Source organism: Cuculus canorus, chromosome 1, assembly GCF_017976375.1.
Source record: "Cuculus canorus isolate bCucCan1 chromosome 1, bCucCan1.pri, whole genome shotgun sequence".
Classification (NCBI taxonomy): Eukaryota; Metazoa; Chordata; class Aves; order Cuculiformes; family Cuculidae; genus Cuculus; species Cuculus canorus.
In genome coordinates, this window is record NC_071401.1 from 195,120,239 (window position 1) to 195,132,921 (window position 12,683).

At 40.8% G+C, this 12,683-nt stretch overlaps 1 protein-coding gene across 2 annotated transcripts in view; it reads right to left on the reverse strand.

Annotated features, from left to right (window-relative positions):
- Positions 1–12,221, reverse strand: part of FAM185A (family with sequence similarity 185 member A) — a 39,448-nt gene extending 27,227 nt beyond the window's left edge. For both annotated transcript variants that reach the window (XR_008448210.1, XM_009561389.2), the window contains exons 1-3: positions 11,791–12,221; positions 7,423–7,532; positions 3,025–3,117 (exon numbers count right to left, since the gene is read on the reverse strand). Coding sequence is in view for 1 of the 2 variants with exons in the window: in XM_009561389.2 (XP_009559684.2) it covers positions 3,025–3,117; positions 7,423–7,532; positions 11,791–12,154 (567 nt within the window). In the remaining variant the exon portion in view is untranslated. The remainder of the gene's footprint in view (positions 1–3,024; positions 3,118–7,422; positions 7,533–11,790) is intronic.
- Between the last annotated feature and the right edge of the window lie 462 nt (positions 12,222–12,683).

Below are 12,683 nucleotides of genomic sequence, written 5' to 3' on the forward strand. Positions count from 1 at the left end.
AATTTGTCATTACTGAAAGTGACAGCTTCAATCTTTTGGTGCTTCTAACAGCATTCTAACAAGCAGAGACCTCAAAAATAAGCTTACATTGCATCTGCTCTAGGAATGCCTCCCACAGAGTACTCCACTACTCCGTCACCCAGGATGGCAAAGCATAAACCTGCTGTGGTGTGTGGAGAAAGCAATAAGAAAAGCCACTGTCATTTTAGGCTCTATGACCTAAACCTCTTCCAAAGAGAGTTAAATGACTTGCAAAGAACTTTGTAGCGCAGCCATTGTTGCTATCAGCATAATGAAAATAGTTTTATTTTATTCCTGCCCCCTGTTAAAGTGTGTCTCGCTATCTCCATAGTTTATGCGCAAACTGGCTGCCTTGTGGCATTCCTGAAAGCAAAAATGAAAGCCAAACAAGCTACACTCGTTACTATGGAATGCAAGCTTTGATGCTATTCAGATATTTTTATTACTTAAATACTACAAGTGCTCCATTATAAACAAGCTCACATACCAACTCATCTTATTTACCAGCTTCAACTACCTGTCTTAAAAATGCATAGCAATATAAAGAGTTGTCTGAGCACATGGTAAAAAGTACTTGAGTCAGCTAGTTACTATAAAAAATAAAACAAAAACTACCTACATAATGAACATTTGCTTCAGAATGACCCAAATGTGGGGTGGTGGGGGAAGTCAGACTGCTTAAGTATAAGACTAAAAACATATTCTAGATAGGGAAAGCATGAGAAAAAGTGGAATTACTTTTCATCAAGACTAAATATGTTTTCAATCCCAGATTCTTTAACTTTTATGAATTTTTGGCAGAACATAGATGCTTGGCTCTGCTAAATAAGTGTTATAGATAAGTCCCCATGGCAAAGAGTAGATAATGACTCCCCAGTCAATCAAATTTGATTATTTTTGTCCATTGAAGAACCAGGTTGCCTGAAAAATACCTTCCCCTGACAGCAAAGCCTTGGGAGCTGCAGTTACTGAGACTGACCACATGCTGAGATTCCATCAGTTTCTTACTTTTTAAAGAAGTGTCAGTCTATCTTTACAAATCAGACAGAGAATATTTTTGCACCTGAACAATTTTTCAAGATGAAAACTAACAACTTGCTGTGTTTAAATAGAACATTAACAACTCCTTCCCCACACATTCCTCACCTCGGGCTTCCTTTTTGTGCTACTCTTGCTCAAATATTTTATGAGTGTCTTCTCCATTTTCCCTCTTAAAATCTTCTGCTTCTTAAGTGCTTAGTGACTTTTACCACATCCTTTCCCTCTCCACCTTCAGGATGGGGCTAGAAATGCTGACAGAGCCATAACTACATAATGATGAGTACAACTGATGGCAGAAAATGTTTGTCTCATAAACACACACAGGAGACGCAAGGTGGACTGATTAACACAAGTGGCCAATCGAGTAAAGAAATCTCACACTGTCTTTTCTAACTACACAGCAAAGTTTGTTAATGAAAAGTTCAATAACAAGACAAAATATTGTTCCATAGCCGTAAATTCCGGTTAAAATGACTCAATGCACTCAAGTTACTACAGCTTTACAATTGTGAGGGTGAATTCTAGCAATATTACAGGCTATATAAATATTACGATTGCAAAGAAGCACTTCAATTTAATCTGCATGAAGATTGTTTTATTGTTTCAGAAGGACAGTGTGCTGGAAAAGCTAGATTTGTAAACAGCATTTAAAGACTCAAAGCAAAATAATTACATTTGTCATTTTCATGAACTATATTTTCACATAGATATAGATCTAATTATTTTTCTACTATGCCCTTGTTTTTATCAATAACAGCAAGATGCTACTTGAAATGAACTCCGCGGACTGCACTGTTCTAACAAACCAGTCAGGGACGAATTCCTAAGCAACACAACTCTGAAGATCACCATCACCCTTGTACGTTGCGAACAGCATGAATCCATAGGGGTCAAAGCACTTCCTAGATTGCACTTAATCTTATTCACTGGTAGAAAGCAAGGATTCCAGTTTTCAGATCCTTCTACCTCTGCCCTCTTCCACTCCCTGTTGCTACAAGTAGCTTAGGACGGATCCTAACTCCACTAACTAGCAATAATCCCAATGGAACTTCCAGTCATTCAGCACTGATTAGTCAAACCACGGCATCAAGAGAGCATGTCATGGTCAGACCTTACCCACTCTGCTTTATACTGGGAGGCCCTGCTGGGAGGAAATACTCTTTGTGAAGGAATATCAATCGCACAGTTACAGCAGTCTCTGGGCTGTTTGTACATGAAAGGCAGGCTAGAATCCACTACAAAGAAATGCACATAATTTGATGTTGACAGATTTTGGAAAATCCAGTGGCAAGTTGCTCATTTTACAGAAGGAGGTTAACAACAGCTCATAGCTGGCTCTGCGTAAATGAATGTATGACCTTGGAACCCAAACTGCTAAGTTTACAACAGTGCCAAACAGCACTTCTCAGAGGTTATTTTGGACCTCTAGAACTTAGTATCTTGATCTCAATTCTATCCTTGGCCAGGGAGAGCTATGTGCACTCTTTCTGATTCTTCCCATTGTAAGGAAGCCCATCACTATATTTTTTTAGATAATGGAGAACTGACTACTTTTAGCAAGAAACAAAACCAGATTAGAGTAGCATGAGGTCTCATACTGCCATCTGCTGAGAAAGCAAGCTACTTCTCTATGAAGCATTTTCCTGTTTATGGTTTTTCTTACCAGGTCTCACAACAAGATTACATGCGATTCTAAAGCTGATAAGCCGTATCAGCTAGCATGACCTCTGTGCCGGTGGAATGATCATGTGCTTATTAGTGGTTCTCCCGTGGAGCCTATTTATTGATTTCAAATCAAACACAGGATCGTAAAATTAAAGAGACAAATGTAAATTAACAGTGAAATGACAATCAACCAATAAGGGTCATTAAATACCCCTCAGCACGTTCTTCAAAATGTAGTCATTTTGCAACAGACAAGCTGAACAAGCCATTGAAGAAAACATTTTACTTCTTACTTACACCTTTCTCTGTTGCATGAATATCTGTGTTTCCATAAAGCGTTCCAAGCCCAATTACTTTGCCACCATTTGTTCGTATATCAATCTTCTGGCTCTGAAAAAAAGTTAAAAAAAATCATATGGTTAGGATAATCATAATTTGAAGACAAGTTATTTGTTTTTCAAGCTATACCACCTTGGATCACAAACTTCCATTTTACTGTGAAGGTTTCTTCTCCAGTGATTGCCACAAGGTCTGCTTTTTTTCCAGTGGAGTCAAACTCAAAATAAGTCACCTTTCTTTGTAGCCAGAAACACAAGGGAAAGAATGATGTTAAGGAATCCTTTATTCTCAATACATGTGGGTTTTTTGGTTTGTTATTTTAAACTAGAAAAACAATCACTTGGTATATCTTAAAATAAGCAGCAGGAGAAGAAAGAGGGAACTTTGCATTCCATTTATACTCCACTCAGAAACAAAGATATGAGTATATTCAGTGCTGCAGCAGATGAGAAACAGGAGCTGGCAGTGAGACACAAATTTGCGGACTGAAGCGTTCCAGTGACCTGTGTATATCATCCATATACACAAACACACCACTAAGCTACTTATTCTTGGAGTAGTCTATATGCCCATAATGCATTCTATGGATGCATCCCAGTGCAAACCTTAGGCCAGCAAGTAGAATCTGATCTTAGTGTTCCACTCCAAACAGATTCCAATTCAAATTAGCTATTTTGCATACATATGTATGACATTCTTAAGTTTTTCCCAAAGAAAACAGGTTTCATGTAAGAAATGTTACAGCCCTTATATCTTTCAGCTGCTGCTGCATAAAATTGACAAGAGAAAAAAAATGTACAGAAATACATACAAACTAACCTCAGAAAGAAAAAAAAAACAAAAAACCAACAGGTCCTGACAGTAAAAACCAACCATTTGGAATAAGGAAAAAAGAAAAAAAACATAAAATTTAAATAAACTAACTGTATTCATAAGCTGCAACTTCAACAAATCTGACTTTAAGAGTCTACGGATCTCAACAGCAAAGTTCATTTGCTTAAGTTCACTAGCATGAACATTGGACTAACATAAAATTTAAAAAATATTCACCATTTTTTATACTTCATGCTGGACAGGAGTGTGGGGGGGGGGTGTGTGTGCGCGTGCGCACGCGCATGAAATTCCAACATGGAAAACATTGATTTATGCCACTCTGACTCATTTCTGATGAATCATAAAGAACCATAAGTTTCCTGGGGTTTCATAAGACAGGAAGAACTCTAGAGCCATGTTTCCTAATCTTTGTGTTTCCAAGTCCTGCTTTTCCCTCTTCATTTCATGCAACGCCCCTAATTTGAGACTACAGTAGTGCTTCAGACCTTTTAAAGGTTTAAATAACTCAGCTGTTCAGTCAAACTTCTATACAAACATAATAGGTATTTCTCCCCACATACAGTAACAGGATAAAGTTAAATGAGATGCTTCAACCAAACATCACAGTTCCTTTGAGGCAGTTACATTAGAGACATTTGCAGGACAAAAAGCAAATCCTCCAAGCATATAATATGAGGAAAATACTGGAACTCATAAGATTAGAAGCATTAATGCATAGCTGCCTTACCAGTATGGCCACTGATAGTCAATTAAAATAAAACCATGACAATCATTTTGGGGATAGAAAAAGCTTTGATAAACAGGTACCTTGACTCTTTTTCCCTAGAATTATTAGGCTACTCCTATCACCTTAAAAATAAGAGGCTTTCAGAGGCAGGTATTAATAAAGCCGTCAAACAGACAGCAGTATTTGCTGAGAAAGGAAGCAAGGTATAGTGGTCATGTAGATTTTTTTTCATTAAGAGGGAATATTCCACCAGGTGAAAGTAAGAAGCATTAACTTGTCATAGAGCTTCTCCTAGCAAGGGAGAAAGGTTTGAGTGGGAGAAAGGTTTGAATAAGGAGAGGTAAAATGATGTCAAGGCCATGACAGACATTAAAAGAACAGAGAACTTTGTTCAGTTCAAAGGAAGGAAGGACAGTGCCACAGAACTTCAACAAACCAGGCCCAGATATAGTACGTGGTAGGAAAATGTGGCAGGTCTTTAAGGACAGTGCACAAGATACCTAGAAATTATTGTCACCACTGGCACAGTGAAAGTTGAGAAACTGTTTGCTGGTGCTCTTGAATAATCTCCACATGCCCAGATTTTTTCATTTAGGGTAATTGATTAATGACCTTTTGCTCTCTCCTGCAAAGAAAGTGTCTCTTGCTTTCCTAGTCAGTGAGGTTTGCGGACTGCACGACAGCAACATTAAACAGCTCTTAAATCCGGCCAGGGGAGGGCAGTATCACTTCAGTTTACTCAGTAAAGCGCAGTCCCTGAAGAGGAGTCAGTCTTGTGCTGCACTACAGGCTCTAGTCTATAAGATTTTCAGTAGCTTTAAAAAAACCCGAAAGGTTTATAATTCTGCTTCTCTGCTAATACAGAGTAGAATTCCTAAACCTACGTTAGAAAAATTGAGTTACAGTTGCCTTACTAGAACTACACTACTTAACAACTCTAACTAAAAACTACACAGCTAAGAGATGCTGCAATTGAACAATTGTTTGTCAATCACCTATGTGGTTGGTAATTTTAGTTCAAAATGTTCATCTCACTACTTCAGAGTTAACAAAATCAAGAGTGGTAACATATCTTCTCTAGTACTATATGTTGAAGCCGTCACAGTAATCAGAACAAAGAGAAGCAATTGCCACTCACAGCCCAAAAATAATATCTTGGGTAACTATTTTGGTTAAAAAAATAAAAAGCTGCCAAAGCCCTATAATCTACCACAGGATTGTTTTAACAAGAGTTTCAGTTGAAATCTGCTGTTATTTCTTGATTCTTGCTATTTTAAATGCCTTCTTGCCTTGTGGGACAAGGCCATCCCTTTCATCTGAGGATCAAGGGAGCAAAGAAGCTTCCTGTGGTCACCAACCTACAAGACACGTTGAGGCACATGCACAGGGCAAAGAGTATCTTCTTCCAGCTTCCTGACAGTTTTGTGAATTCAGCAAGACTCAAAGCTGACAGAGTGAAAAGCAACACCAAGCTCCTCCAAACTAAAACAAGGCTGTGGAGGAGCTGGTCTCAGAAGCCCCTCACTGGTGACTTTGCAGCATTCTTTTCAGTAAGTATTGTTGCACTGCTACTTGAAGTCTCAAGGAAAACAGAACTGACTATTCCATTTTTAAAATTCAGCATCCTTCACATCTCAGATTGCACATGAGAAAAGATACCCACAAAATTAGTTGTCTTTCCTCAAAATGCTTTTTCTCCATGACGTAACAACAAATCCTTTACAATTGTGATGATGTGCTGTGATTACTGTCACTACTGCTGGACAAACCCACCTCATTTTCTCACACTATGTAGCTTCTAATGTACTGCTGTTGCTGTTGTGATTACTCAACAGAGTCATTTTTAATCAAAGCTTTATACAATAGCTACACATATAGTATCGTTAACTTTTTGTTAGATTTTAGCTACCTTTTTAAGAGTGATATAGTAAATTACACAGAATCTGGAAGATACAAGTTGTCTGTAGTTCATAGAATACGGAGTCAATCTAGTTTGATTGTGTATCAAATTTCCTCTGAAGTTCAGTTTTCCATACATGCGCTATAAAATCATCTCTTACCGTGTAAATAAAGAAAAATGTTGATTTTTCCTATCTTAAAAATACTTAAACTTAGGAATTAGCCTATTTGAAAAGCATTTCTTTTGAATTTATACCAATTCCTGCAGGTACAATCTCAATTACTCATTCAAAATTGATTCCAAACAGCACCCAAGTCAGATATACTTGGATTATTTGTACAAAAGCCTATATCAGCAAACCTGAAGTCTCAAGCATGAAAAAACAAGGTCGTGACCGTGATATAGGAAGTACTTACCAGATACATTTCAGTCGGTATTTTGGAGCTGTAATGTGTAACTTCTGATTGAAAATTAACCCAAAGCATTTCTCAATAGCAACAATATATCAGAATTATAAAAAACATGAGAATAAAAAAAGAAGAAGCAAGATGCAACTGAGCAAGCATAACTATTAACCTATTAGACAGGAAATCCCAGTCTGCCTGTTTTATTTTGAGGGGCTGAATGGGCTGATATCAGGCTTACTGCTGTCACTGTTTCTGCTGGCTTTCACTATCACCAGTTACCTGGACTTCTGACTCCACATTATTTAGCATTATTGACTTTGTGTTGTAATTGTATGTGATAAATAAAGGTGAGGTTCTACACATGCAGTAATATTTAGACATATCAGAGTAGTTCTCATCTCCAGAACAGCTATTTTAGTTTTTTATACTATATCCCACCACATAATCCCTTTTAAAACATTGATGGAGTGGGTGAGGGTTCTTTGTACCTTTATTGACTGCAAGACACTAGTCCCCTTCTCCGTTTCTATTCTGCAGTTATCACATTCTATTTTCTGAATCTTCACGCAGCCAGTCCCTGATGTTTTGATATCCAAATCTAGAATTAAAAGAGTTTTATTAGCAACAGAATGAGAAGGGTCAGGTATATTCAACATAGTACTTGATCAGTTTAAGCAGTATTTATAATGGGGGGAAAAATACAGCTTCTTGGTTACTAAAGAACCTTCTTGTAAAGTCTGGCCCCATATTTTCAATTGCATGACTAGTCACTACCAACAGCTGGCACTGAAAATTTTGCAAGCCTGTGTATAGCCATGCAGCTTCAAAGAGGCCACAGAATGACTGTAACTTCTGGTAAGAAATTGGCAGGGTATGGTCCTTTAGTGAAGTTCGTGTGTGTGTGTATATATATATATATTTATATATATGCTGCTGCTCAGGTCAGATGCTGGAACTGTGATGACAGTAGCTCACAGACCACGAGGAGGAGAGCCCAAGAGCTCCAATTAACAATGAAGGGAAGTTCTGCCACCTGACAAACAAGGAGAATCCAAAGGCAGGGATAAAACACATTACATCTTTGCTACAAGATTCCTACCTTACTGCCACAGTAAGCCAAGAAGTTACATTTAGTGATGGATGCAGGCTGTGTTTGCAGGTAATAATTCCCTAAGAAAGGGGGCTAGAAGAGGTGTACTGGACAAGCATGCTTTCCAGAAGGCTGTTTTATTTGCAGATATTATTTTCTTAGCCTTTTCAAGGAAGAGTTCCACAAAGGAGATACTGTGACCAAGATTTTAACCAAATTGCATGTTTCTTAAATGTAAGTAAACTCTAATATAGGTTTTGAGGCATATAAAAGCACAAACCCTGGCAAACTGGATGGGTAACTATCATCAAAGTCTTGAGGGCCAACATCATGTGGTTTTATGTTGGTAAAGTCTAGAGAGTTGGACCATACTGAAGTGTATCTGAGCTATTCCCATATGACCGATGCTGATCTACAGGTTTTGAAATTGAGACAAAACTCTTCCAAAAGGTTTTACTTCTCAGGGAGCAGTCCCCAGAGAGACACAAACAGAGGCACTCTCCAAACATCTAAGCTGGAAACAGGCCCTGTATAGCACTACCCTGGAGAGCTCAGAAAGAAAACAATATTATTTTTTAAATACAAGCTGTCTTGCTCAAAACTGCTCAGTTCACCCACTGGAAAACCGACAAGCAGCAGTTCTGCTTCACTGAGTTAAAAAAAAAAAAAAGTACTCACATTTTAGGAAATCTATCTCTGGACATGCCTGAGTAGCAGCATGAACAGACAATACTAACATCATTCTAACTATGGAATGACAAACAGCGAGTAGAAGGGGGCTATAATCCACAGACTGCCCAGGGAACTGGAATTCCACAAGGTTACCATAAACGCATGTGCAATAGCTTAGAAACCTACAAACTGAGAAAGCTTGGTTCAACAAGGAAGACTGTAAGACAGTCTACAGACCTAGTTTACCTTCCAATATAAGAATCTAAGAGGACAATCACTAAATTATTATTTTCATTATTGAGTGAGACCTTTGGGAAGCTTTCCAACATTGAAACTCTATTAAGGCTGAGATCCTGCAGATCTTAATGTAATTCCCCAAGAGTAACCAAGTTCAGAATAACACATAATAGTGACTCAGAGATCCTGAAGAATCTTAAATTACTAAAAGCTAAAGTAATCAGACACACTTGGTACCAGAGAAATGAAGGGTGATAAATGGGACACTGGGTTTTGTTTTCATTGACTGTAATCCTGGGATGGGCTCTGTGAATGTACTATAGACAAATAAAGGTAATCTCTGTGCTTGCCAAACAGGACCAAAAAAAAGCTGTAAGAATGTAACAGACAATTCTTCGGGTAGAGCCAAAACTACAGAAGTGTCTTGGAGAAGACAGTCCTGCTACAGATCAGTGAAAGGATCAATGAATATACATGTAGCAGCTGATCTGCTTAAGAGAATTAACTTGGATTTTCAGACGTCTTTGGCAATACCCTTAGTCCTACATCATCATTTAGCTATAAATTATGCATTGCCTTCAACACCACATCAATTTGGATTTCTGTGCAAGTGCCAAAGTTGAATAGCTTCATCAGCAACACAGAATTATTCAGATTAGTTAAAAATTCACTGAAAAATCGCAGAAAGTTCTTGCAATACCACATACTCAAATGATTAGCACAAAACTGAATACATGGCATGTCTTGTGGGACTCTGCCAAGAGGCATGGAGTTTTCCAGGAAGCACTCCCCCTGAAACTGTTTACATGTGTAAGCAGACACTCAGAAGACAAATTCACTGAGGGGTTGAGCTGCATCAGGCTCAGAAAATCCTCTGAGCCGAAAACAGTTGACAGCTAAAACACTCAGATGGAATAGCATTTACGTTTGTCCCATACTCATGCGTCCCTGAGCAGCTGTTTATGACTACTGCTGGAGACAGGAGAATGAGCCAGCCTGGTACAAAAATGTTTGTCTCTATATAAGTTGTTAGGGAACAGAAGAGACCATAAGTTTTGGTAAACAGATCTAAGAAACACCCCTTTAGTTATCAACAGTGTTAAAAAAAAAAAAAAAAAAGTTAAATTATAGTGATGAGTAAGAGTAGAAAATGAAAGAGAATGCTGCTATAATAAATCTACAGCACTTCTGCATTTGGAGTGGCACAGTTCAGGTCCTTCTAAACAAAAACAAGGGGGAGGAACCCAAGACAGAGAAGAATTCAAGTTATAGGAAAAAAAAACAAACCAAAACATAAGAGAGGATAAAAGGTGCAAATAGTCTTTACTGTAAGGGTTTGGGAAAGCAGTAACCAAGTAAATATAACACCATGCTCTAGAAAAGTCATAGATGACACATATGAAGCGTAAGCAGAATGAGATTATTCACCATTTCTCATATCACAACTGCAGCAGAGCATCAAATGAAACAAAGCAGCAGTCTTGAACAACCATCTGAAGCAAACCAAAGGACCGGGTTTTTTGTGCATTGAAAAGTTTTTCCAGCATGGTGAAACTTACTGTGCACTGTATAAGCAATTACCCAAATCCACAGGGGAAAAAACCCAAATCAATGGCGAAACATAAATATCTCTGGGTAAAAGTACTTCCCTAAACCTCAGCTCACCAAGGGGAATTATCCTAGCAAGCTTGTCCTTTTCCTTCCCTGAAGTTAGTCGGTGTCAGTATTTCAGTCCACCACAGATTTTTACTGACTTCAGCCACTACCTCTGCTCTCCCAAGTAGCTTGTAGATTCTATACCAGAAACCTTGCACAGATTTTTGCCTTGTGCCCAAAAAGATAACGCAAGACTTCTACTGGAAGGAGAGGGGATATTCAGCCACTCCCGAACAGGCGCTTCCAGCCAAAGCTGCCACAGGAGCACGCAAACAGCCCCATTGGAGTAAGTGATCCCAGGGTCGGTGTGCCAGCACAGAGCAGGCTGACAGCCAGCCAAGGAGAGGGTCAGCATCTGGCAACATGCTGGCAAATAAACACTCCAAGACTCATTTGGGGGTTTTGAAAGGCAAGCATCCTTTATCAGGCCTGGGTAACACAAGGGAGTGCTCTCCATCAATGCTGTGCAACAAGACAAGAGCTGGTTACAGAATCTAGTTCCCAACCTACATGTGTATGTATACATTTTCCCAGAAATCTTATGCATATTTTATTGGGTTCCAAGGATTAATGTGAATTTTATTGTGAACCTCACATCAGCCAAAACTCCTGCTAATTTGGAGCTTTGGAGTCTGCTCTCTGCCTGACCTTGCACTTGAGATGGGAAAAAACTGCAAACAGAGGTGATTATAGAAGAGACATCTATTTGGTATGGATCATACTTCACACAAGATGTTGTCAGCTCCAAAGAACGAACAGTGTCTGGAAAAACACTGCCTGAAAGAAAACATGCTGTTAGAGAGAGAAAATATGCTGTCAGAGGGTTACAGAACCACAGGTTGGAAAAGATCTCTTGGATCATAGAGTCCAACCATTCCTATCTAACACTAAACCGTGTCCCTGAGCACCTCGTCTACCTGTCTTTTAAATACCTCCAGGAATGGTGACTCAACTACCACGCTGGGCAGCCTCTTCCAGTGCCCGATGATCTCTTCTGTGATGTCTTCTGATTTTTTTCCTGATGTTCAGTCTGAGCTTCCCCTGGCGCAGCTTGAGGCCATTCCCCCTTGTCCCCTGTCATTTGCGACACTCTAACTTTCAAAAACATACAGTTACTTAGATGAAACTTAGCTCTACTTTAGCTTAAATTCCACTTTCTGTAGTGGTAACCACTTGCATCGGGGGCCCCCGCGCTACCCACCGAACTTCACGGGCGTCCTGACGTCCACGGCGGCTTTGCTGTCCACGCCGTCCCCGACGATCGCCACCTGCTCCCTGTCTTGGTCGTACTCGACACGGAGGCGGGCGGGGTCGCCGCCCCCCGCCGCCACGAGCACGCGGTCCCCGCGCGGGCAGCGCCGCGGGTCGAGCGGGCGGACGCTCACCTGGCAAGGCAGGCGCACGCGCAGCCGCCCGCGCGGGCTCACCGCCAGCGACCACTCCTCGACGGGCTGACGGCCGCCGGCCTCAGCGCAGCCGCGGCGGGGAACGAGCGGCCCCCACCGCCCGCCCGTCGCCGCCGCCCGCACCGCCAGAGCCCCCCAGCGCGGGGACAGCCGCCTCATGCCGCCCGGCGGGAGCGCCCAGAGCGGGACGGGACGGGATGGAACGAGAACCGCGCCTCAGGGCGGGCGGGTGGGTGGGCGTCACCCCCGCGCCGTCGCGTCACGTGACGCGTCAGCCGATGAGGCTCATGGGAGTCGTAGTTCGCCGGCACGCGGGAGGAACTACGGAAAATGAGACCGAAAATGCCGGCAAATAAACACACTGAGACTCGTTTGGAGGGTTGAGAAAGCGAGCATCGTTTATCAGGGCTGGGCAACACGAGGACTGATCTCCATCAGTGCTGTGCAACGAGACAAGAGCTGGTTACAGAATCTATTTTCCATTTAGAACCACAGAACCATAGAATAGTTTGGGTTGGAAGGGACCTTAAAGGTCATCCAGTTCCAACCCCTCCTACTGTGGGCAGGGACACCTCCCACCGGACCAAGGCCCCATCCAACCTGACCTTGAACACCCGCAGGGTTGGGGGCATCCACAACTTCTCTGGACAACTTGTGTCAGTGTCTCACCACTCTTCATCATGAAGAA